Here is a 25714-nt window from a genome sequence, read left to right as displayed (position 1 = left end):
AACAGTACAGTGACCAAGACTTCTCTTCAGAGACCTATGTTATAGCTGCAAATTGCACAAACTGAGACACACAGCCCCAACCTACTTGAAGGTAGGGATTCAGAGTCCCCACCACACCCCTCTGCCAAGTCCCACACAGGTTCAGAAGGCCTTACATTGGACAGAGTGTAGGAAACTGAAGGTACATCTGTCTGCAGCAGTTGACACGAGTCGCTGTCACTTGTAAACCCTAAGACCAGTTTTGCACCAATGGCTCTCCAGTGGTTCTACTGGCTCTGCAAAACTGAGTGTCCACACTGCAGAGGACCCTTGAAGGTCCCAGAGATAGTCTGACATGGCCCAGCTCCCATCCAGCCATGGGCAAGTCTTTCTGTTGGCCTTATCCCCCACCCCCAACCCCAGCTCCAGAGAGCTCAGTTGCTGACAGATAGACTCCAGAGAAGCAACCCCTTGAGCTGGAAGAAAGTTGCTTTAACATTGATGCAACAGGGAAAGTGTTTGGAAATCATTAGGGCTTTGCTACCCGAGTCTTATCTCTGATACTAGGTAGATGGGCACAAGCTGGCAGGTGGGGGGGGGGAGGAGGGGAAGGGAGCACTAACTAAGCCTGAAGACACTGACAGCAATGGCTGCCCCAGGCCCGATGCTCTTCGACCGCCTTGCTGTCAAATGTTTATCAGCCCCGTCGGCCCTGACTCTCCACCCACCCGCAAAGCTCCAGCTGCCTGCGAGGCTGAGAGCATGGCTTATTTTTAGAAGTTTTAGAAAGTTATGAATTTAATTACATGCCTTTTAAGGGACTGTCTTTTCAAAAATAAAAACTACCAGTTGCTCTTCATCAATGAGTATAAACAATCTCATGGTGTCCGGTTCAAGAAGAGCTTTCTTCTGCAATTCTGGAAGGAGCTGAGAGCGGGCCCTGGTTGTGGGAGTGGGGAGTGCCCATGGAAGTAAGGGTCTGACAGATGCACGTGCCTAGACTCTGAAGAAGGATCTGGAAGCACCACGGACCTGAAGAAGGATCCGGAAGCACCACGGACCTGAAGAAGGATCCGGAAGCACCATGGACCTGAAGAAGGATCCGGAAGCACCATGGACCCGAAGATGGAGCAGGAAAGTCACTACATGCAAATGGAGATAGTGCCATCTGGAAAATGCTGTCAGTTTTATGGATTCACACATGCTAGAGATACCATGCATCTATGTAGGGCCACCTGGCAACATGCCTTTTATACCAAGGGATGAAAAAGCTAATAGAAGAAGACTTTGGATGAAGATCATCAATGCCTATTTTTAATTTAAAAAAAAAATGTCCAGGACTATGTCCATTTGTTCGAAGTCGAAGACTGTAAAACCACAGGAAGGTGAGAACTAGATTCCATGTCTTCCTCACAGATCTCTTTCCAGCCTTGGTATTTTGTGGGTACTGCTTTCCCACAGGCCACGCTCCTCGGATTCAGTTGATTCTTCTTAGTACTTATCAAGGGCATGCCCTGCAAGCTTTGGCACACTACTGCGGCTCACTGGTCCACACTTCCCCATGTAATGCACTGTGTGCCAAAAGGTCAGATAGTAAATAGTGTAGACTTTGCAGTCACATGTCTCCATGCTGACTAATCACCACTGCCCTTGGACAGCTAACACAGCCAGAGTAACCTAAATGGATAAACGTTGCTGATTGACTGTGAAACCCAGAGCAGATATACTAAGATACATCTTATCTGTGGTCACAGTTTGCCCCCAGTTGAGATCATCAAGTCAACAGCTTAGCTGCATCTGCTGACATAGTCTGCAGGCAAATCTGGTGCTCATAAGGAGAGCATAGCCAGGGGGCCATAAGGGAGGTACTGCTCTCCACCTTAAGTGGTAAGCATGGGTGCAAGTTATAGGGTGTGGAGGTTTACATGATAGATGTTCCTCCACAGTCTCATGCATTTGAATATTCAGTCCCCATTTGGGGACTGTTTGTAAAGAGTTAGCACATAGATGTCCTTGCTGGAGGACGTATGTCACTGTCATAAGTTTCAAGAGCTTAAAGACTTAATAACATTTCCCATTTGCTCTTTCTGCTTCCTGTTTGTGGGTCAAGGTGCGAGTCTGTTCTATTCTATTCTATTCTATTCTATTCTATTCTATTCTATTCTATTCTATTCTATTCTATTCTATTCTATATTCCTATACTATCTTCCATTCTGGTTATCTACAGAACCAAGCAGAAACAGGACAAGAATGCTTTAATTCTTGCTTTTCTTCTGGGATGCAGTTCACCAAGGGTAATACAGTGACAGCAAGTATTGAATAAAACATGTTCATCTCACAACCCCTTGGGGTGATAACAGTGTTTTCATGATGCATATTAAAAATTAAAATGATGAGGTGTCTCTTTTGGGGGTTTTTCATCTGTGGCAGAGTCTCAAACAGCTTGGGACCCCAGCATCCCTGCCAATCCTTACGCCTATTATTTCCTCTTATTAATCCCAGTGGTAAAACCGCATGGCCTAGTTGGCATGCTTGCTTATGAGACTACTAAATTGCAATGAGGAACCTCTGCTGTTGGTAACAACTGGACAGTTTGGGGCTGAGCAATGCGAATACTGCAGCCAGAAGTTGATCCCAGAGAATGCTGGCATCTCACTGTGCGAGCCACTGTCACCAACGGGGCCCAGACCTTAGTTCCTGGGGTGTGCATCCACTGAGCCAGGAGGAGAGAAGTGTGAGTTGCAGGATTGTGCCTGCTTTCTGGCACTGCACAGGGAGCCCTGTGATGCTGGCAGGACCCCTTTGGTATGGGGGAGGGACTCCTTGGCTCATGTCTATGCTGGCATCATGGTAAATCCCATACAGTGAGGGCATTCTCATTGGCTGTGACTATTAGATGACCCTGCATCTACCAGGCTGGTGCTGAATGCTCATGCTAAGGCTTGAGGCTGTCACCAGTTCTTTGTTCTTTATGGGCACTGAATCCATGGGGTACAGCTCCATGGAGTACACTACTGACGAACTCTGTGGTCAGCTCTTGAATGTGTGTATCCTCACCTGCTCAGACACAGTCCTGGTATGTGTCCTCTGTCCTTTGTGGGTTCATTTTGTAAAAGATATGATGGTATAGACTTTCTATATATCTTTATGTATAGGTGTATGGTGCCTGTGCATGTGTGTCACAGGGGCAACTATTCAAGAGTTGGTTCTTGCCTTTGACTTTGTTTTTTGGAGATGGTGTCTCCTGTTGTAGCCTCTAGGACATTCTCCTAGCCTGGTCTCTCATATCACCATAGGAGTGCTAGGATGACAGACGTATGTCACCGTCTCTGTGTTCCAGGGATCTAGGCTTGTGCAGAAGTGCTTTTCCCCACTGAGCCATCTCTGCCCCACACCAGACTTCCTTTATTATGACTCAAGACTTCCTTTTGTGGGAAGGGGTCAGCAGGCGTATAATCCCTAGGAAGCAAGGCTGGATTTGGCTTTGAATTTGGAACAGAGATTTCTACCAGGCTGTCTTGGAGTCATTATAGACCATTGCCTGAGGACCATGGCCATAGATTTTGTTGTTGTTGTTTACTTTTAAAATCTGGGAGAATTTTATACTCGAGTACTGTACTTACATCATTTTTATTCTACCCTTTCCTTCTCCAACTCCTTTCCTCTCCTCCTAACTCTCAAAAATCATTACTGCTTCTATAATTACTATTATTATTTATAAACATAAACAACGTGTATGTGTATATAATCTAGGGAGTCCACTGAGTGTTCTCACACATATGTATTTAGGGCTGAGCACTTGGGGTTGGATAACCTATCCGTGGGTTCATCCATGGAGAAAATGCTGATTCTCCCTTTCTCAGCAGCCATTAATGGCTTATAACTCTTCATCAAGAGGTGCCTTGTGAAAGTTACCATTCCGTGCTGATATGTTAGCTGTTCTCATGAAGTTCTTGTGTAGGCAAACACACTCTTGAGATTTCATGGGTGCAGCCTTCTTGTTGAACCTAGAAAACACTCTCTTACAGCAGGCTGCCTGGCCCTCTGGCACTTCAAATCTACCTGCTGGCCCTCCAGTTGTCCCTGAGTGCTAGGAAAAGTGGTTACATTGTAACCACTTACATTGTAATCAGCTGGGGCTGGGAACTTCACAGTTACTTATCTTCTAGATTTTGACCAGTTTTGAATATCTGCTGATTTAAAAATAGAGGCTTCTTTGATGAGGGCACGAGAGGTACACTTGCCTGTGTGCGTGGGGATAAGTACTTACAGGACCGTTAGAAACTGTATTAATTTAATGGCATAATGGCAGCAGTAGAATCTTCTCTAGGGTCAATGACCTCACCTGCATGGGACAGTTGGCTAGGATTACAGTACCAGGCACGGATTCCCTTCTGTTGCACAGGCCTTACATTCAATTAGACAGCTATATCAGTTACCCCCACCCCCCCAAGATAACAGTGTCAGTATTGCACCATTGGGGATATCTTGCTATGCCGGCCGTTGTTGCAGTTCATACACTTGATAGCTGAGGAGGACCATTGATTGCGTTTTTCCCCTTGGCAGATTGCACAGCGCCTTCCAATAATGTGAAAGCTAGTCTTCAGGGAGGGTTTTACAGGTCAGTTCCAGCTTGGTTCCTGCAAGTACTATATCCAAAGTGGGAGGTGTGCCATCAAGGTCTAAGGGGCCACCAAGGGCAATGGTAACTCCCTATATTGTTTAGGGAGTCTCTTGGAGTCAGCTGACCAGCAAATCGAATGAGGTTTTGTTGGATAGTTTGGGCTCTTGTTGGGGGAGCATTATCTATCACCCCACGTGAAATAGCTCCATGTAAGTAATCTATAGAATAGTGTTCCCATCTTGTTTCCAAATATGGTGAGTGTTAATTACTTGTTCTTCCTTCCTCTCCCTCTGCACTAGCCTCCTCCTGGTCCCCTCTCTGTCACAGCACCTGTGTCCTCCTGTGCCATGCCATTCAGGGTCCCTGTCTACATTGCTGGCTTCCACGTTTACCTCAGGTTATATACCCACATCTAAGGATTTGGAGCTCTGATTCCCATGCTGGGAATTCACAGAATTAATCCCGTAAAAAATGACCATGCTATCCAAAGTCATTTACAGATTCAGTGCGATCCAAGTAATAATCTCCAACGTTCTTCCCAAAAAGTAGAAGATCCCCTACCTGTCACCCTGCATAAAAATCAACGCCGAGTGGATCAAAGGTCTCAGTGTGGACCCTGGGACATGAAAACTGCTAGAAGGAAAGTAATTAGAACCCTACAGCACACAGGCACAGGAAAGGACTTTCTGAACGGGAGTCCATTTTCCCCGGGGAACTACAGCCAACAACTGATGACAGGGAAGACAGTAAACAACCTCTATCCAGCAAAGGAAGCATCTGAGTGTAGCTGGAGCCCACGGAGTGGGGTCGCCTTGATAGTGATGCATCCAATAGAGAAGTGATGTGCAGGCTATACAAAGACAGATGTTAAAGGCGATCAGGAAAACAAATGACTCAATTTAAAAAAAAATATATGGGCTCTGACTCTGAACAGAGGGTCTCAAAAGAAAAAGTAAAAATGACTGAGAAAAATAATGTGACGAACAACCCTAGCAATCAGGAAAGTTCAAAGTACCTAAGATCAAGAAGACAGCTGACAGGTTATGGAGAGGCTATGGAGAACAGAAAACCCTCCATCACTGTAGACTGCAAACGGTGTAGCCACTATGGAAGCCAGTATGGAGGAGTCTCAGAAAACTGAAAATAGATCTAATTAACGTGGGGTGATTTATTTTTGTGTACCTGGCCCTTTAAGAGATAGCCAACTGGCCCTTTAAGAGAACCATTTGACTCTATGATCTTAGGCATGGGTTGGCTCTTGGACTTCTGGGAATGGGAGAGGATATAAGAAGCCCACAGAGGCTAAGCGAGAAGGCTAGGGTCCAGGAGGCTGGAGTGTTGGGTTAGAGCAGACGGTGTGGGTAGAAAGCTTGAGTAGGGCTAGAGGAGAGGAAACAGCAGGGCTAGACTGGAGACTGAGCAGAGTGGAAATAGGAGACCCCTGACCAGGAGAAGCTACGCTGGGCCAGAGACAGTTGAAAGCGGACTCGGCAGCAAAGTGAGAAGACAGTTGTGAACAGTCAAGTCAGGTGTGACTGCGCTGAGCAGGGAGGCTAGAGCAGTTATAGTTGGGAGCTTCTAGAACTTGGAAAACTGGGAGAAGGGACTGTTGCACTAACACATCAGAGAACTGAGGGAGGAACGGTTGGGAGACACGTTGGAAGGAATCAGGCTGGAAACCAGGAGGAGGGCTAGCAAGGAGCTAAGAGAACTGGCTTCTGTCTGTAAGACAGGGAGACATTGAAAGAAAACATGCATTTTACAGTCTACCCTGTGCCCCAGCTCTACCGCTCCTCAGCGTATCCCCGAGAGACTCGACGTACACAGATTCCTGCTTAGCCACATTTTTTGCCACTCTTTTCTCAACATCCAGGAAACAGAAACCACACAAATATCTTTCACCTGATGGAAGTGTGGTTCGTGTACACTGTGGAATTCTACATAGCTGTGACGATAAACTAGATTTGCAGGCAAATGGATGCACCTGAAAAATATACTGAGCGAACTATCCCAGCAAAGACCCAGAGAGACAAATATCATATTTTCCTTATTTGTGGATCCTTAATCCCAGTTTTCATTCCGAGCAACCGGAGTCCCTCCAACTTAACTTATTTTTATCATTTCCCTGTATCTAAAATTAGATGATTAAAAATCTAATTGGAAGGAAGGCTGAGTGGCACACAACTGTAATCCCAGCCGAGGCAGGAATCTCAAGTTCAAGGCCTGCCTGGGTTAAAGAGGGAACTCAATTCAACGGCTGGCTGAGGGTGTCCCCCTCTGTATTTGTCATGCACTAGCAGAGCCTTCCAGGTGACAGCTATATCCAGCTCAGATCAGCAAATCCTTGGCATTGATAATAGTGTCTGGGTTTTGTAACTGTATAGGTGATGGATCATTAGGTGGTGTAGTCTCTGGATGGTCTTTCCCTCAGTCTCTGCCCCACACTTTCTGTCTCTGTATTTCCTCCTGTGGGTATTTTGTTCTTCCTTCTAAGAAGGACCAGAGTAGCCATACTTTGTTCTTCCTTCTTCTTGGGCATCATTTGATCTGTGAATTGTGGCTTGGGTATTCCAAGTTTCTGGGCTAATATCCACTTATCAGTGAGTTCATACCATGTGTATTCTTTTGTGATTCTTTATTTACGTTTCACTTAGGATATTTTCCAGTTTCATCCATTTGCCTATGAATTTCATGAATCCATTGTTTTTAATAGCTGAGTAGTATTCCATTGTGTGAATATACCACATTTTCTGTATCCATTCCTCTGTTGAAAGACATCTATCTGGGTTGTTTCCAGCTTCTGGCTATTATAAATAGGGCTGCTATGAGCATAGTGGAGCATGTGTCCTTATTACATGCTGGCGAGTCCTCTGGGTTATAAGCACTCTCAGTCAGCCATTGAACTGAGCACAGGGTCCCCAATGGGGGAGCTAGAGGAAGTACCCAAGGAGCTGAAGGGGTTTGCAGCGGCATAGGAGAAACAAGGATATGAACCACCCAGTACTCCCAGAGCTCCCAGGGACAAAACCATCAACCAGAGAGTACACATGGTGTAACCCATGTCTCCAGACACATAGGCAGCAGAGGATGGTCTTATTGGACATCATAGGGAGGAGAGGCCCTTGGTCCTGGAAAGGCTCGATGCAGCAGTGTAGGGGAATACCAGAACAGGGAAGCAGGAGGGCGTTGATTGGGGAACAGGGGGAGGGGAGATGGCTTATGGGACTTTCCTGGTGGGGGGCAGAGGAACCAGGAAAGGGGAAATCATTTGAAATGTAAATAAAGAATATATCTAATAACAAAAAGAATGAACTCAAGTTCATCCTGGGCAACTTAGTGAGACACTGTCTCAAATTAGAAGAGAGCTTGGCACATAGCTTGGTGTCAGAATGGTTACCATCCATAGTCATATAATGGCATCCATATATATGCATAAATGGCATCCATAAATATGCATATACATAGTCAACATGCATATTTAAAGCTAAGGTAGAATGGCTGTTTACAGTTAGGTAGATGCCCACAACCACTCCATTTTACTTCAAGCCAAACTTTCTTACCCCTCACAGTGCTACTGTGCTTCAAATACTCATTAAAATAATCTCAAGAGAAAAATAGTTTGTTGGGGGGGTGTGAAGGTGCATTTGAACAGCTCTGTGTTAGCAGAGGCTCAGCCAGATGCTAGGAACCCCATGCTGTACCCTGACCTGTAAATCTCTAATAGGCCCTTTAAGGCTCCAGTGCCTGCCATGTGTTTTTGCCAGTGTCAGAGGCCGGCAGCCTGTTGGGGGTCCTCAGCAGCCTCTATAACCTCAGCAGCCATCGTCTAAATAGTCTTGAATTCTCCAGAAAGAGCCCTCAGCTACCTGCCCCAGTAGAATTGTTCTTCTTGTGGTTTTCCTGGAGGCAGAGATGAAGACCTGATTCAGAAGTAAGTGGATGGGCAGGACCCAGTGTGCCTCAGGAAAGCACAAAGCCCATCTCACTCCCTCTGCAAGGTTCCTCTTTGTCCCTGGCAGAGCTCGCTCTGATGTTGCTGCCCCCAGGTTGGAACTCACTGCCCAGCAGTGCCACCCTGTGAGCACGAGCTGTAGGTCCTCCAGCTTGAGAAAGGACTCTGTCTTCGTTTCTTTTCCTGTTGCTGTGATAAAATGTTCTGGCAAAAGCCACTTAAGCGAACTGTGGTATATTCTGGCTTGCAGCCCCTGGGAATACAGTTCTTCATGGGGGGGGGGGAGGGGGAGGGCGGTAGGTGTGACAGCAGGAACAGAAGCTGGCTGGTCATCCTACATCTGCACACTAGGAAGCAGGGCCAGGTCTGAAGCCTCAAGGCTCACACCCAAGGACCATTTCCTACAGTGGGGATCTACCTTCTCAAAGCTCCACAACCTTCCCAACTATGCTGCCAGCATGGGCCCAAGTATTCAAACGCATGAGTCTATGGGGAATAGTTCTCATTCAACAGACGTATACGCAGGTGCACCTGTATTGCAGTTCTCATATATTTGTTTTGTAACATGTTATATTGAGTTCCAGCTGATGGTTTCCAGGAAAACCACCAGCAATTGCTCCCTGGAGCTTAGATGCCACAGCCCTGCCCTGTGCCCCCACCCCACCCCAACTCCCGCCTACATCCTCCAAATAGGCCCGAGATTGCTTCGGATTCCGAGTTCCTGGGTATCCTCGGCTATCCTCCTAAACCTCCTGTTACCTTCCCTTGATGTTTGGTTTACCCAGAGGATCATTTATGGGCTAACATATCACCCAAGGCAATACAAATACGAACAATGGTCACACCATGGGCCAAGCCTTCCCCTTTGCCCAGAAGATGGAAATCTGCCTTCGCTGTCTCTCCTGGCCAAAAACCTTATGCCATCCTGTTGAGTTATGGCTTGAGTGACCTCAAGGCCATTGGAGACATTGTGGACGTGGAGAGATGAGCCACATCAGAGCCCAGGCAGGTTCTGTGCAGTCCCCATCTCTGCACTGGACAGGACTTTGTGTATGTGTCGCTGAATTTATCTAGCCTAGCTCCTCAGGGGCTCATGGCGTAGAAACTAGATCCTTGCAGGAAGTTTCCACGCCGGGGCCTTAGTGCCCCAGAATCATTGCCCTGCCTGACTGTCTCATTTTAACGCACTTTCTGGTTTTACCCGGCCTGTTTCTCCAGGTCACCATCCACCTTCCCTTCCACCTTAAGAGATGTATCCCATTCCCTTTAGAAGTCACCTTAGATGCCACCCCCACTCCCCTTATGTGGCCTGATCACTGGGACAGCTCATGTGCTCATGTGTAAGCACCTGTCTAGTGACTCTTCCCCACAGTACCAACACGAGACTTAGAGACCCTCTCCACTCTGTTTACTGTGAGTGCCCAGTTGACAAGCACTCCACACGTACCCTGTTAGCGTGCAAGCTTGTGCAGTGGTGCCTGGAAGTTCTGGAGAAGCATTTGAGTTGACAGTCTGAGTCCCTGACCCTCTAGGGAGAGCTAGGAGCAATGACAGTGCCCTAGGTGGGCTGCCAACCTCCTTCACAGATGCCCTTCACTGAGCAAGAACCGTGATGCCGATGGGAGGGGGCATTCATGCCTCCCTGACTTCTGGAACTCTGTGGCAGTCTCCAGGTGACTTCAGAGCCCTCCTGAACAGAGAGCACTCGGTCTCTGGCTCACTCCATTGGAGGGCAGAGATGACAGCAGATGGCCGATCCCACAGCCCATCAACAAGAAGACACATCCAAACTCCAAACCTGTGTCCCACACACGTCTCCCAGCTCTTTCCTTGCTTGGTCTTAGGCATGAGATCCACAGGGGTAGAAACCTGCCCTTGAAACTTAGTGTTCTTTGTGAAGTTTAAAAGGCCCAGGGCCCCAGTCCAAGCATCAGTCTCGGGAGATGTGACCTTGATGTGACACAAGGAAACTCAACTTTGAGTTGCATGGTCTCATTCCAAGGCTCTCCGATGTTTAAACAGAAAGCAGATACTGTTTGACTTGGTGGAGAATGTAGGTGCTGGGACCACAGGACCCATCCGAATCCCTGAGCAAGAGGGTCTAGGATCAGCATGAGGCCTACAGCCACAGAGCTCCTTAGCTAGGCAAATCCAGACTGACCCTAAGTCCTGAGAATCACTTACTTATTCCCCCATCAGGGTGCAAGGTATGAATTTGTGTAAGGCTGCCCTAAGATCACCCGTCCCTATCTCTGTGACCTCTGCATTTAGTGACCTCTGCTTACCGGAGGCTACATACCCTATGCCATGAACTTATCACATTCAGGGTCTTGACAGTTGGAAGTACCACATGATGTTTATGCCACGGTCCCAGCAGCTTGGCCTATAGTCTTCCAGCTCCCGAGTCTATCCCTTGTTAGGTGCCTGGAGGGGAGGAAATGCCAGGGTCCTTTAGGCTAAGACAGGCGAAGGCCTACTGAACCTGGTTACTCTCAGCATTCCTCCTCCCACACCCACGTCAGTTTTCTAACAGTGCCAAATGGTACAAGAAACTCGGTGGAGCAGCAAGAAGTTACTCCCTGGAAGCTCTGGATGCTAGAATCCAAAATGAAGTTCGTGGCAGAGCTGTTTCTTCCTGAGGGGTACATGGGGTGGGGATAGGGGCTGTCATGCCTCTCTCCTGGTTTCTGGTGGCTGCTGATCGTCTTTGCAATTCCTTGGCTTGTAGACATATGACTGCTCTCTGCCACCATTGTCACACAGCCTTCCGTCCCCTGCATGTCCTGTTCACAGGTCATCCTTACTTCAGTATACAAAGACACTCCAAATGAGGTCTTGTTTGTAGGTGCCAGGGGCTATATCTTAGACTGATCTCTTTGAGTGGGACACAATTCAACCCACTATACCTCCAAATACCTCTGAACAGAAAGAATAAACTGGTGTTGAGATTTGTGAACTACATTTACCACTAAGGATTAAATCCCCTTGCCTCCTAGAACCTTACCCTGGAAAGTTCAGCATGCACAGGTACCAGCAAGGCCCAGCCCGGAGTAGGAGCATCACTCAAGCCATACCCTGTTTAAAGAGGCCCTTGAAGCTCTGAGACCCCAGACACAGAGTCTTTGAGACCCTGCTGTGCTTTGTTGTCCCTGGTCATCCTGCCTTGGATGTCACCTCTTCAGAAGTTAATGTTCAGCTCCTGGAACTGCCACTTTTAAACAAACGAATTTTGCAGTTGTAAAGGAGAGTTCCTAGAAAGAAGTTGTGCACAAAAAAACCTGACTGATTAAAAGTCGAGTAGCTGTGGGGAGTTTGGAAAGTTGCAGGCCCAGAGTCTAATTACAGTTTCTCTTGGGCTATTTTTTTTTTTAGCCCAGCTAAAGAGCCTTCCCTTGCCCACCTCAGTGTCAGACCTAACACCCTGATAATCAAACAAAAGCCTTTGCAGTGTATTAACAGAACCCTAGTCTCCGCCAATCAAAGGACTTGGCGTACTGTCAGGGAACATCAGAACCACAGCTAGGATCTCTCCTTTATGCTGTGATAACCCACTTAATGTTTCCACCATGGATTTGCAAAGCACCTGAATTTATGATTGTCTTTGTTCTATTACTATAAAAAAACATCACAAAACTACTTCCACATTGGAACACGGTGTTTGAGGAAACCTAAATCATGGCTCCCAGACCAGGGCCATCTAAATTTGCTTACAGAACACATTGTCTAGATTTTCATCTCCACACACTAACAGTAAATCCAGGTTCTACGGAGAAAGCTAGGGTCTTCCACCGGACAGGGTCTTCCCCACTTTGACCTAGGTATGATCCTCGGAAGGGGCCCTTGAAAGATGCTTGAGCCACCAACCTTTCTGCAGTGGGAGAACATATGCGATTCCCAGCCAGGGAAATAGAGCATGAGGACTGGGAAAATGGAGGCTTTGATACGAAGGGAATGAATACCCATGGCTGCCGGGGACCTACTGACCCACTTGTTCCTCAGATGAGATCTTTCCTCTACTCACTCACGCATCCTCTTGTGTCTTTTCAGGACTCCCCTTCAGCTGGAGCTGTCCCCACAGCCATCCCACGAGCTGCCGCGGTGGTTGGAGAACAGGGCGTGTCTCCCAAAGTCCAGCTGCCCCTCAACGTGTGAGCTGCCCCTCATGTCTGTCGACATTCTCTGAACCCCAGCATTTACACAAGTGGTTCCTAGTGGGTTTTTCAATTGGTTACTAGCTATTCTTTGTAGTCACATGCGTGTGTTAGTGCTTCCCGGAAGGGAGGTGCGAAAAGTCTTTTAAGGCCACTGTCCCTAGGATAATTAGAAGTGAGGGAAGACTAATCTCATTTGACGGCACAGGCACTCAGTGGTCTATCAAGAAAAGAGTCAGGAGCAGGTCTCAGAGGTTACCACTCGGCTCAGCTTCCCGGGGAAGCTAGGCTGGACTGCTGGCCTGGGAGCTGTAGGGACTGCAGGCAGTCAGCCAAGAACAGACTCTCAAGAGGCAGCTTCAGTGAGACCGCTTTTTAATGAGGGAAACAAAGGCTATTTAAACCTTTGTGGGGTAGACAGAAGCTTTCATTTCAGGGTGATTGAACATCATTGGCCGGGGCCGGGGTGCTATGGATGCCTCATTTGCATAAGGAGGAATTCCAGATGCTGCCAGACTCAGTCTTATAAGGGGAGAGAGAGGAAGCTTAACCTGGCTACCATCCCAGGATGTGTCGCCCCCTGGTGGGGGGAGGTAGAAGCACAGGGCTACATGGATTGGGACATGCAGGCCTGGGGCGGAGGGGCAGAGATCCTACTCCTGCTGGTCTCAGGATGCGATTTCTGGGGTTTGGACATGCCTCTTCCTCCAGGCCTGCTCCCCATGGCTCCCCAGCCCCACAAGAGATCCCTGAGATCTTGGGTGTCCCGATGATGGAAGGCTGTGGTGAGGTCAGCAGGCATCCTTGGAAGTATGAGCAACAGATTAATGCCGCCTGCGCAGAAGCGCTGCCACCCCCAAGGCAAGCCAGCTGCTTGCCAACCCCAAATATAACCACGTGAATCACTGCCAGGAAATAAGGTGTTTATCTTGTTGAGGAAATTTTCCCTGCTAAATTACAGCATTTAAACGAAACGTGGAATTCTAAATCTCCTGTTTAAATAGTCTTGTCAAGAATTAGATGGCTTCCGTATTTGGCAGTGAGCTCAGTCTCGTGGATGGATGCTCTAAGGTGGAGTGGATGAATCTGGCAGACATAGGAATAAGGACAGACAGTTCCGTCTGTCCAGGCAAGCCAGTAGGTCAGTCAGACTCTGTATGGAGCTGAATGTAATGCACTGGGGGAAGATGCTTCTGGACAAAACAATTTGCTAAGTTCAAAGCATTTCCCCAAATCACCTTAACCACCCAGGTGCATTCCTGCCTCGATCATTTGGCCGACTTCAGATGTTAGACTTCAGAAGGGATAAGAAAGTCCTGAAGACTTTCTTCTTAACTTGCTGACCTTCAGGATTAACCAACCTCATAAAAGAAATCTGAAATGTATCTATCCCCTCTTCTTCCGGCTTCCAAAGAAACCAGATTAATAAGCTATCTTCCAGATTAGTGTTCAGGGTAAAATTCACATTTTCAGCAGGACTAGATGTCAGATACAGGAGGCCCTGCCCGGGTTTATAGCTATCCTTTAATTCAACCAACCACCCATGGGTAGAAAATATTCAATAAGAAATTCCAGAAAGTTCCTCAAAGCAAAACTTGGATGTTTCATTGCCACCTGTATAAAGTGATATGCAGGCGTTGTGTTCAGTGTTAGGCTGTTGAGAGATCAAGGATGCAGAAGTCTTATGCAAGGGCTGAGCTGGTCTTTATCTGGGCTGTGAGTATCTAAAGGTTTAGGTGCACTGGGTATCCTGGGAGCTGGAGAGTGCCATGTATGGCCATGCTCCTGCTCTGCTGCTGTGGTTCCATTACAAGCCAGAGGCCAAGAGAAGGAAGTGAGAAGGCTGGAGAGACGAGCTAGATGCAGGGTACCACCCCTGAGGAAGGGGGGCTCCTGTCTACAGGAGATGGCTCTGGAACAATTCCTCAAACGAGAAGCAGGGCACAAACTACTGATGAGCCTAGGCTCATTTTCGTGTCCTCACAGATAGCTGAATGCCTAAACCCGGGCTCTCAACAAGTACCGACATTTCCTTGAAAATCAAGGCACTCTGCGTTCCTAGGTATGGAAGGCTCCCAATTCTTATGTTGGGCCAGATACTGGAAATGACTTCTATATCTTTGAGACCTGGGAGTCAGAGGCATCCAGATACACTTTTAGGGTCTCAGTTCCAGACACCAAACACAGCGGGCCTTCTTCCTTCCTAGCCCTCTCTACTGCAGAGACAGAGTCACTAGGATCTGTAATATGACCTTTCCTTACTCCCTACCCCACCCCAGGTCATATCACCACTACTGAGCTTGAGACTCATGAGGCATGCTTACAAATGCCACACGCGTTGCAATGACATGCATGGCCCAATTTGAAAGCCTGATGGTTGAAATTATATTTTGTATGTTACTGGACAGAAGATGGGTTTACTGAGCAGGTGTGTGTAGCCGGCCAATCCATACGTATTTCTGATACGGTTCCGTAACTGACTGTTCTTCCTGTCACAGTAGCTGTAAGTCATGTTCAAAACTCTAAATCTGAACATGGGAGAATTTATATTTACAAAAACAACTGCAGCAGCAATATACCAAGTGTGTCCAGGATTTATGGCGTTGGAACTCCAGACAAGGGCCCGGAAGAAGCTCACATGTGGATCAATGATGAAATAGCTCCAAACAATCCTGCTGCGGTCTCTTTTCCTAACAAGACATGACTAAGCATCCATTCACTCTACACAGGGCAGCCAACAAGCCAAAGGAGCAATCTCGCCCAAGTCAGGATTAGTGAACAAATAGTTTATTGGACCTGGGGTAGCATGAGCGAGGGGTCACTCCTAGGAGAGGGGTGTGGTTGCTCCTCCTAAAGAACTGCACCATCAGAAAGTTGTATCCTGGCAAGAATTATGGACTCCCCAAACTGCTTGAGTGGGCCTCTTTCAGTCAACTTTCTACTGACTGAATTCTCTAGCATTTCCTTGGACCCACAAGCCTTTGATGCACACTTAATACAGATAAGGGGAGCAGGAAGGAGGGGGTGGTTAAACCTTAGATGAGGGTCTAATGACCTTCTCACACCCTCCCCTTTTAAGTAGCTGTCAGTGGACTTTGCTTTATAGTGGTTTCCTGCAGGTACCAGCTGCTATGATCAAGATGCTAATGACTGTGTTATGCACAGAGGACAGTGTTTCCCAATGTACTGTAATTCACAGTCCTTGTGTGTCTTAAAAGTCCAAGCCCTGCTGATGACAAAGTCTGACTTTCTGAGTCAGACCATTGGTTGGTGACAGGTTGCTGCCTTTATAGAAAAAGTTCATGTCAGGTTCTTCAGGACCTGGCACACAAGAAGGCTTTCACTCTGCCCACACAGTGCATGAAGCTATCGCTCCTTGGAAGAGACAGAGACTCACCTCCATACCTTCCCTCTCCTCTCCTGCTATTCTGTAATTGTCTCTAACTCTTTAGCTTGCATGCCTTTCATTTGGCCAGTCTGCTAACTGTAATTCCAGAAACACGTGACTGTTTGGGTCCCAGAGGTCATGCCCCAGGTCAGAGTCCAGCCCTCTTAAGGGTCCAAAACTTGGCAAGAACACACATGACTGAGGTAGCCCTGCACGCATGAGAAGCAGGTTCTTCATGCATTTCTCCATGGACATCTCCACGGCAGATGTGAAAGACCAAAGGATCAGAGAAAGCAGAGGGATCAGCGTGTGGCTGAGCAGCTCTGACTCGGAGGCTGGGAGGAAGACAACAGAAGCACTGAGACTTCCCATCCAGCCGTCCAGCCTTCCAGCTATCCAGCCGTCCAGCCATCCAACTGTCCAGCCATCCAGCCGTCCAGCCATCCAACTGTCCAGCCATCCAGCCTTCCAGCCGTCCAGCCGTCCATCCATCCAGCCGTCCAGCCTTCCAGCCATCCAACTGTCCAGCCGTCCAGTCATCCAGCCATCCAGCCGTCCAGCCATCCAACTGTCCAGCCATCCAGCCTTCCAGCCGTCCAGCCGTCCAGCCGTCCAGCCGTCCATCCATCCAGCCGTCCAGCCTTCCATCCATCCAGCCAGCCAGCCAGCCGTCCATCCGTCCAGCCTTCCAGCCTTCCATCCATCCAGCCATCCAGCCATCCAGCCGTCCAGCCGTCCATCCATCCAGCCGTCCATCCATCCAGCCATCCAGCCATCCAGCCATCCAGCCGTCCAGCCATCCAGCCATCCAACGAGGCATCTCACTCGCACAGTGCCGCGGGCCGTGGACTGGAGAGGGAAGCCATCTGGGGTAGGATTCACCTGTGGGGTATCTGCCTCCTCCAGCACCAGCTTGCCAGCCTATGCTGAGGATAATCCTAACTCCTCACTCCTAGAAGAGTGCCATCAATACGGAAAAAAGAACTTAATGGTGTGCTAATTGTCTAAGTTCAACACCTATCAGCAAAGCTGAATACACCTGTGGCAGGTGGCTCCGCAGTCCTCATGAGCCAGGTGTCCTGATGGTCAAAGGCCACTAATCCACCCTAAAGAGCAGTGTGAGCCCCATGTTCTGTGATACTGAGCCGTAATGATGAAGAATTCATGCCCAACTCAAAAAAAACAAACAAAAAAACAAAACAAAAACAAAACAAACAAACAAAAGGCCTTATCTCCCACAAACTCATCAAACAGCCACCTCTGCCCTGCCTAGGACTGCCATTATAACAAAGGAACCTACTGATATCAGTTAGCTAGGTCAGTCTACGGCAGTGATCCTTAACATGTGGGTCACGCCCTCTTTGGAGGTTAAAGGACCCTCTCACGGGAGTCACCTGTGACCACTGGAAAACACAGATATTCACATTATAATTCATAACAGTAGCAAAATTATAGTTTCGAAGTAGCAATGAAAATAATTTTACAGTTGGGGATCACCAAAAACATGAACTATATTAAAGGGTAAAGCAGTATTAGGAAGGTCAAGAACCACTGAGCTAGAATAATGTGAGCCCTTGGGTATTGTTCTGTGGAAGCCATAGAGGCCAGTTTCCAGGTCAGCTTTGGTGACAGTGGCAGTGCCACACTGGCCCCTCCCTGCCACAGGATTCATTTAGTTAACCAAGCTAACATCTGCCCTCAGTGCCAGAGCCTGCACCGTCCTCCCAGAGGACTCATTTGGCTTCCCGGCGCAGACTCACTCCGCATCCTCGCTGCCCCACTTTGTGTGGAGGGAGCACCCGCACAGGTTTTGTCCACCATCTGAGGCTCCTAATCCTCCTGGCACCCATCCTTTGAACACAAGAGTTGGTAGGCAGGTGCACATCTCCACATCCTGGACCCGGGAGGCTCGTGTGAAGAGTAGACACAGGACCCCTCAGTAGGAGCAACGGAAACAGATCTTTCACTCGGTATCGGAGAAACGTGAGCAAGCCAACATCTGGCAGAGAAGGAATGTGAAATGCGGAGAGGCCCCGGAAGAGTCTGAATCATGATTAGAACCGAAGGGAAATCTGCAGACCGTCACCAGCTAAGAGCTGGCTGAAGATGCACTAACGGGCGAGTGGAGCATGTGTCACCGAGTTGCACATGGATGCAGAGGGCCACACCCAGTCATCGCAGCTGCCAGCCTGTCCAGCCTGAGCTCTGCCTTGGGACACAGGGCGCAGAAGTTAGAGCTGACATTCAGGCTCTGACAGTAGACCCAGCTTTGCACCAGAGTTACATTTCCTTGGCCACCTCCTCAGGAAGCACCTTTTCTAACTGGCACGAAAGCCACATGCAGGCGGTGGGGTAGTAGTGTCCCAATCCTTCCTGCAGTCTCCTCTCTTGGTGTCAGTTTTTGTGCATTTGAACGTGGTGGTGGCTCAGCTGATCTGGATATGGGGGTTGGGGGGCAGAGACTGCCTTGAGGACTCTAGGAAGGCCTACGTCAAACTTCTAAAGCTGTCTGAACAGGTGGAAAGTGAGAGCCAGGAGGGTAAGGACCATGCCATTCACAAGTACACCTGGGTATCCCTGGGTTCTACACCAGATTCGGGGCACGTGTGCATTGTGAGGGATGCCCACCCGCATAGACCAGGTGGGTGGCTGAGTGATGCAGGTGTGACGGACCAATAAAAGGAGACATCGCTCTGGCTGTCACTAGGAATCGGGAGGGGGGCTGCTTAGCCTCCCTAGGGCTGGTCCAGTCTGACGGAGATCGCTAGAACTATTCTCTGTGTACACGTCATTGTTTTGTGTGTTCCGTGGATGCCTTCCTATTCAAGAAGGAAAGCGGAAGATTAGTAGCACGCTCACCCTCCAGCCAGCATCCCACTGCATTAGTGCACGCTAGATACACAAGCGTCTCGCACAGGAAGCCACCTAGCATGACCATCTGCTTTTGTCGCCGCTCTGAGACACCCAGAGAGGAAAGAGGAGAAAGGATTATTTTTTACATGACTTTTTTTCAGGAGAGCATGGAATAGTGTAGGTCCAGCTACGGAGCGAGCTGTGAAGATTGGTTCACCTGGCAGCGCTCACGTGTAGGCCAGATATGGCAGACTGGATCCCAGGGAGCCTCTCATCAAGCAAAGCACATTTATAAGAAAGATGGAAAGATCAAGGGGCTGGGGAGAGGGCGCAGAGGCTAAGGAGGAACAGCTCCTGCAGAAGAACTAAGTTTGGCTTCCAGCACCCCCGTTGTGTGATTCAAAACTTGCCTGTACCCCAGCATCTGTAGACTCTGACACCTCTGGTCTCTGCAAACATAGTACACACACACACACACACACACACACACACTTAAAAGTCATTTAAAAGCAAATCTTTTAAAAGACTAAAAGGCTAATCATGTCAGTGCCCTGCTACAATCTAAATGGCACTTCCCTACACAGTAAACCTCGTGTCTGCAAGCACGATCCCTACCTCCCTTAGGCCTACCCCATGCTGTGCTTTCCCAGGCTTGAGACTCTTTTCATACTATGCTTCTAAGTTACAGACCTTGGCTCTGAACATGCAGGAATAGTGGCAAATTCTCAGACCTTTCCAACCTCAGATTCTCCAGGGTAAATGCTCAGGCCCTTGTGGAGCTTATGTGAGTCTAGCACACAGCAGACATTGGGTCCCTGCCCTCTTCCCTCACCCATGACCTTATGGTGAGGCCATATTTCTGCAGGATGGACACCTGCTAAGTCCTCAGAGCCAGAGCTGGTGGCTGTGCTAAGAGAACTGAGGCGTGCAGGTCCTTGGGTCAGTAACCTGGAAAGGACACATCTCTCCAGCCAGGGCCTCAGCACCTCAGCTCTGCCCCTGTCACTGAGCATGCAATACATACATTTCCTTAGGCACCCCACTCCTAAGAAGAGAGGGCACCCTATGTGCTGATGCTTAATGCAGCGTGAAATACAAATCTATATATCTGAGAACCTAGACGATGCGTCTCTCGGCAGCCTCTGTAGTGAAGACGGCGAGGGACCCGGCATTGAGCCAGGTCTCTGTTCCACGGTGGTGTCTGCAGGCTCAGGGGTAGGTAGGCAAACAGGTCAGCAGGTGTGTAGCCACACTCATCTTTTAGCTGTCCCTTCTCCTGCCTATTTATCTCATTAGGAACCATGCCTGTGTCTTAGGTAAACATGGAATGTTGAAAGGGTCCTTCTCGAATTTTAAAAGCCTTAAGATGGCTTGAAGCCACTGGTGAGGCGCCCTCCTTTTCAGCGTTTGTAGGAAAAGATATAAACTCCCTTGCTATGCTGAGACCTAAGTGCAAAGCCCTTGTCCCATTAAGTCATATAGGGATCCTAGATTTCTGAATTAAAGATAATCCCCCAAAGGAAACGGCATTCGGCTGTCGTCCGACAGCTGTTTCTCTGAGGCCCCGAGAAGGACTGCCAGACCCTTCCGAGGTTGGTGGGCGTTATCGCAGCTGCTTACGATTTGCAGTGCAGTAAGTGACTTCCCAGATAAAAGAAATGTGATCTGAATACCATTCGCCATGCTCAGAGTTGAACAGCCGTGAGCTGCTGGACTCTGGTCCGCTGTATCTCTCTACTCAGCAGGTAAGTGACTAGAGAGAACTCCGTCCTGGTGCAGGAGGCAGCAAAGCAGCAGTAAGGAGTGTAGCCGCCCGTAGTTCTGCACTCTAACGGATGTACAAGCTCACCACACAGTGCGCATGTGCAGAGGAGTCTCAGTGGTCTGTAGACTCCAAACCAGGACTCCATTTGTTGAGAATATACCAAACGCCTCATACTGAGGAGAGAGTGTTGAACCATCAGCTAAAACTCTTGTCTTAGTGGAACACACGGTACAGTGGGTAAGGGTTGGAAGCTACAGACATTGGTAAAATTGTCCTGAGGCAGGAGCCTGGGTGATGTTTTTCCATGAACCCCGGAGCACTTCCCCCTGGCAGAGTTTGCTTCTCCCCTTCCAGGCCCCCTTGAAAACAGGTCACCCTGCAGATGGGCTCAGCCCCCTCACGGGGGGGGGGGGGGGGGGGGGGGGGGGCGTGACCTAAGGTCATCAGCAGCTGCATCCTGCTAAGAGAGTTCTCGGTGCCAAGAGAACACAGCTGCTCAAATTCCCTCCGACAATATAGGAATTAGGAAAGAAGGCCAAGAGAAAAGTGAGGAGAAAGAAAACTGAGACTTCGAGACCCTTCTCCGGACAATTTCCCAGTCTGAGAGCCTTTGGGTATAGAATAACCCGTGTGCAAAAGCATTTCCTGACATGCAAGCAAACCCTACGGAGAGGCCTGCAGCAGTGCCGAGGGATTGCGATGTGCTTTCTCACAGAGACATTTCATGTCCAGTGAGTTGGAGCCACGTGTGCACACACAGCCCAGAGCCCTGGGAGTCCACACTCTATGCAGGTGTACCCTGCAGACAACCAGCTATACGGGCCAGCCAGCAGACACTGTTCTCTTGCAAAGAACAGGTTTTGGGACCACTGGTCACCTCTGTACCCACCGAACCCTGCTCAGCACTAGCAATGAAACAGAAGAGGCTCCCCAAGCCTTTTTCAGTAGGGACTCTGCCCCTGCTGCGGGCCTTTGGTGAACCGCTAGGCCAACTCCCTTTGGCCACCAAGGGCATAGCTGGGGTTGGAGCTGTCTAGAGAACCACACAGCTCCAGGGAGCCATCATTGCCCCTTTTAGCGTTCTGCTGTGGCCAAGGTGCAAAACTGATCTGATCTTATAAAGGGACTGAAGGACAGCAGCTTAGCCAGGATTTGTGCTTCGTGTTTCCTTAACAGCAGGTTCCCATGATGTGTCTTTCTTACACAAGCTCCTGTTTTCTCCCTCAGCACCTGTTATGAGGAAATTATCCTCTCCCCATGTGTGTGTGTGTGTGTGTGTGTACATATATATGTATATATGTGGAGAGAGGGGGGAAGGGGGAGAGAGAGAGAGAGAGAGAGAGAGCGTGCGCACACATCTAAGTCTTAGCGTGCATCTCAATTAGGATTACTATTCCTGTGCTAAAAACTCCATGACCAAAAACAACTTGGAAAGGAAAGGACTTATTTCACTCACAATTCATCAAAAGCAAGCAGGGACAGGAGCATGGAGTGCTTCTTACTGGCTTGCTGCCCATGGCTTGTTCAGCCTGCTTTCCTATAGAACCCAGGACACCATGCCCAGGGATGGCCCCAACCACAGTGGGCTAACCCCCATCCTTATCTGTCACTTAGAAAAGGCCCTGCAGCCTGATTATATGGAGGCTTTTTTTTTCTAGCCAGGCTCCCTCCTTTCAGATAACTCTAGCTTATATGTTAAGTCGACATAAAACTAGCCAGAACAGGGTGCACGTGCAGTCCTCATGCGCCTTACCTGTTGGTAACATTTCCCCTTTGGCCATTAAAGACAAGGACCATACCCTGGTTTTCTCTTCTGTCACATAGGCATAGGGTGGACACTGGCTCTCCATGTCACTGGAGAGGAGGGTCTTCTCCTGATGGCTGCTTGCCCGCAGATGCCCAGGCTTTCCCAGACACTGGTGTTTGGCTTTTTACAAAGTGAACCACATACCTGGCTTTCATCCTAGGTAGAGGCATATGCGCAGGATGCTGAGCCTGACTGAGTAGATCCAGAGGTCCTGCAGATGCAGGTTGTGGGGGAGGGGGGCAGATGTGACTGGAAGGCAGGGAAACCTTTGGTCTCCATAGGACTCTGATTTTGTTCTGGTCTCTTTCTCAGGGCCTCTGTCCTTCCATGAATTCTAGTGAGCCATACTGTTTCCTTTTCCACTTCCTATAAAATCCCTTCGCAGAGTTAGGAGAATGCTGGGAGAATTCTGGGAATCAAGCAGCCCCAGATAATGTACTAGAGGAGCTTCTAGGAGCCTGCAGCACCAGGACAGAATCACCAGTGCCCTGGAGCCTATCTGGGTTCACAGCTCCTGAGATGGCTCTTCTGGCCTCTCCTACAGAACTGATCTATAGAACTGGATCTTCTAAGGAAATAGCTGATGTGCAGGTTCCTCTAACAGTCGCACCCAGATATTCCGTAGACTCCAGAGCAAGGGAGCCCTCCTGCTGTATTATCCTGTGCTCTCTAGACCTGTGAGGAAGAGATCCGTGAATTCTTAGTATGTCCCAAAAAGGGCTGAGGTCTCTTCAGCCTTGTCTGCAAATGAGGCTTACAAGAAAGGAGACGTGAAATAATTAGTAAGAGTGTGTGGTATCACTCCAGTGAGGTCGCTCCTTCTGGAAGGGATCTTAGAGGATTCTCTTCCAGCTCAGGCTAACCAGAAAACCCGGCCCAGCTAGACTGGAACAGTCCAGATCCAGCTAGCTTACTCAACTCTCCCCAGGATTTCCTCTTGCTCAGATTCCAGACTGAGGAGATAGAGTGAGGTGTCCTGGAGACGAGGCAGCACAGTGCCTCACTGAGTTTCTTCCCTTCTGAGACAGGAAATAAAACGCCTCTCGCTCTGCCTATATATTGCCTGGCCATTCAGTGGTCCCATCACAAATCCACAAGCATTGGGAGCACACCTGTTCCTCCGTCCACCTCATGTGTTTGTGGTTAAGACTTGAGTCGGGTAAAGGCTATGTGGGCTCCCTGCAGGTACCAGCTACTCTGTGGGTGGGGGTTCGTCTAGAGATGAGCTCCGTCTGCCCTGTGCCTCCCCTGTCATTCCTGATGTCCACTGAGCCTGTCTCCGTCCCTGTTCACAGGTACCTGGCTCTCTATGCATACAAACCCCAGAAGAATGATGAGCTGGAGCTACGCAAGGGGGAGATGTACCGTGTGCTCGAGAAGTGCCAGGACGGCTGGTTCAAGGGGTTGCGTCACTAAAAACCGGCGTCTCGGGGGTGTTCCCTGGGAACTACGTGACACCCGTCTCCAGGTGAGGACCTGGTAACCTGAACACGAGGGGAATACAGCCTCGAGGCCACACTAGAGGCTGGTCCCTGGTTACACTGAGTCCTGAGGCAGGGGGAGACGTTTGAGTTCCTCTGAGGAGTGACTCCTCGGCTAAGCTTGATTTGCTAGGCTTTCCCTGGGAGCGCTGGCTACCCAGGAGATAAACATGGTGGCAAGAGCTAGAGTAAGGATAGCAGTAACAGCTGAATGGGGGGTGGGAAGATCATCAGAGAACAAGGCCTTCAAGACACGTGCTTGTAGCCAAGGCCAGTGGACGTGCACATATGTGTAGTGTGTGGTGGGTGTTACCAACTCACGTCATGATCATATAGGTACTCGTATATGTATGTGTATGCAGTGAGCATGGGGCAAGTACATGCTTATAGTATAGTTATGCTACATGTATCAGCATGAAAATATGTGTCCTCCACATTGATCTGTGCGCTCACATGTACACAATGTGTTCATGTATGTAGAGTTTGATATATAGTATGTGACATGCACATGAGTATAAGTAGTGTGTCTGCATGTATGTGCCCTGATATAGGTATAATGCACTTGGGTGTATATGCAGTATATGCATAGCATGTTTGTATGCATTATATACCATGTGAGCATAGCATGCACATATGTATGATATGTGTACATCACATATGTTATTTGTGGTATGAACACAGCATATATATATATATATATATATACATATATATACACATACACACATACATATATGTAAAACACATGTAAAAGAAAGCGATACATGCCTTAAAATGACAACTGTTAATTACTGATAACATTATGAGTAACTTCTTTTTTAAATATCCTCTCCTTATACTTTGTAGCATTTTTTTTTTTTTTTATACAAATCTCAATTACCTAATTTTTATAAAATGAGAAGAGCAATTTTACAAATTCACTGAAGGGGCAGCCCAGGGTTGCTGGAATTTCTGTTGTGTCTGCTGTGTGGCTGTTGGCGTTGTCAATCACAGGAGCCCTTAAAACAGCTGGCGTCAACACTAGCGGCCATGTAAACAAACCATTTTAAGTGTCTTTGGAAGAAGACGCTGAAGGAGATGTTACATCTTCTTGAAGGAAGCTAATGTCTAAGTGGCCATCCCCCTGTCCAGGGGGTATGCTAGCATGATTTAGCAGACAGGAGTTTAGGCCTGGAAGACCTTGTGTCAGCTGCCATACTCCTGCCTGCGCAAGCGTCTTCTTAAAGTGCCCAGGAGGACACACACACACACTGTTGGTGTTGTAGCTGAGGCCGCAGGGGCACTCTGCAGCCAGTGCTTTGTGGAGGGTCCCAGAGGCCTGAGGAGGACTGCCCTGAGGTCTTGGAGGGAGGGGATTATAGAGACAAGGAAGGTGTGTGGTGACAGACCCTTCACTCAGGCGACCTTCAGGAGGAAGGCGTGTGAGGAGCAAACCTTCTGGCCTCCAGGGAACTCCTGTCCCCTAAATCATGCTAGTCATAACCCCCTGGACAGGGGCATGGCTGCTTAGGACATTAGCTCCCCTGCAAGCCTCTTGGGAACTCTTTCCTAGCACAGAGCAACTTGACCAGTGGTTTTGACGTGTTCCTACTGAATACGGACAAAGACCCCCGCCCGAGGTCCTCAGATGGGTGCTAGAGGGGACTTCTGCAGCTGGAGTGGCTCCTCTCACACACACCAAATGTGTCCCCACCTCATCTGCTTCCGAGAGAGA

General features: G+C 48.7%; 1 protein-coding gene across 1 annotated transcript in view; it reads left to right on the top strand.

Annotated features, from left to right (window-relative positions):
* Sh3rf3 (SH3 domain containing ring finger 3) overlaps positions 1-25714 on the top strand; it is a 330906-nt gene that overhangs the window by 245977 nt on the left and 59215 nt on the right. The window contains 3 exon segments of the mRNA XM_052162973.1: positions 12603-12703; positions 23815-23923; positions 23926-23987. Coding sequence (XP_052018933.1) covers positions 12603-12703; positions 23815-23923; positions 23926-23987 — 272 coding nt within the window.

This window comes from Apodemus sylvaticus, chromosome 19, assembly GCF_947179515.1.
Source record: "Apodemus sylvaticus chromosome 19, mApoSyl1.1, whole genome shotgun sequence".
Taxonomy (NCBI): domain Eukaryota; kingdom Metazoa; phylum Chordata; class Mammalia; order Rodentia; family Muridae; genus Apodemus; species Apodemus sylvaticus.
Note: the sequence above shows the minus strand (reverse complement) of the source record. Positions and strands in the feature narration are given on the sequence as shown.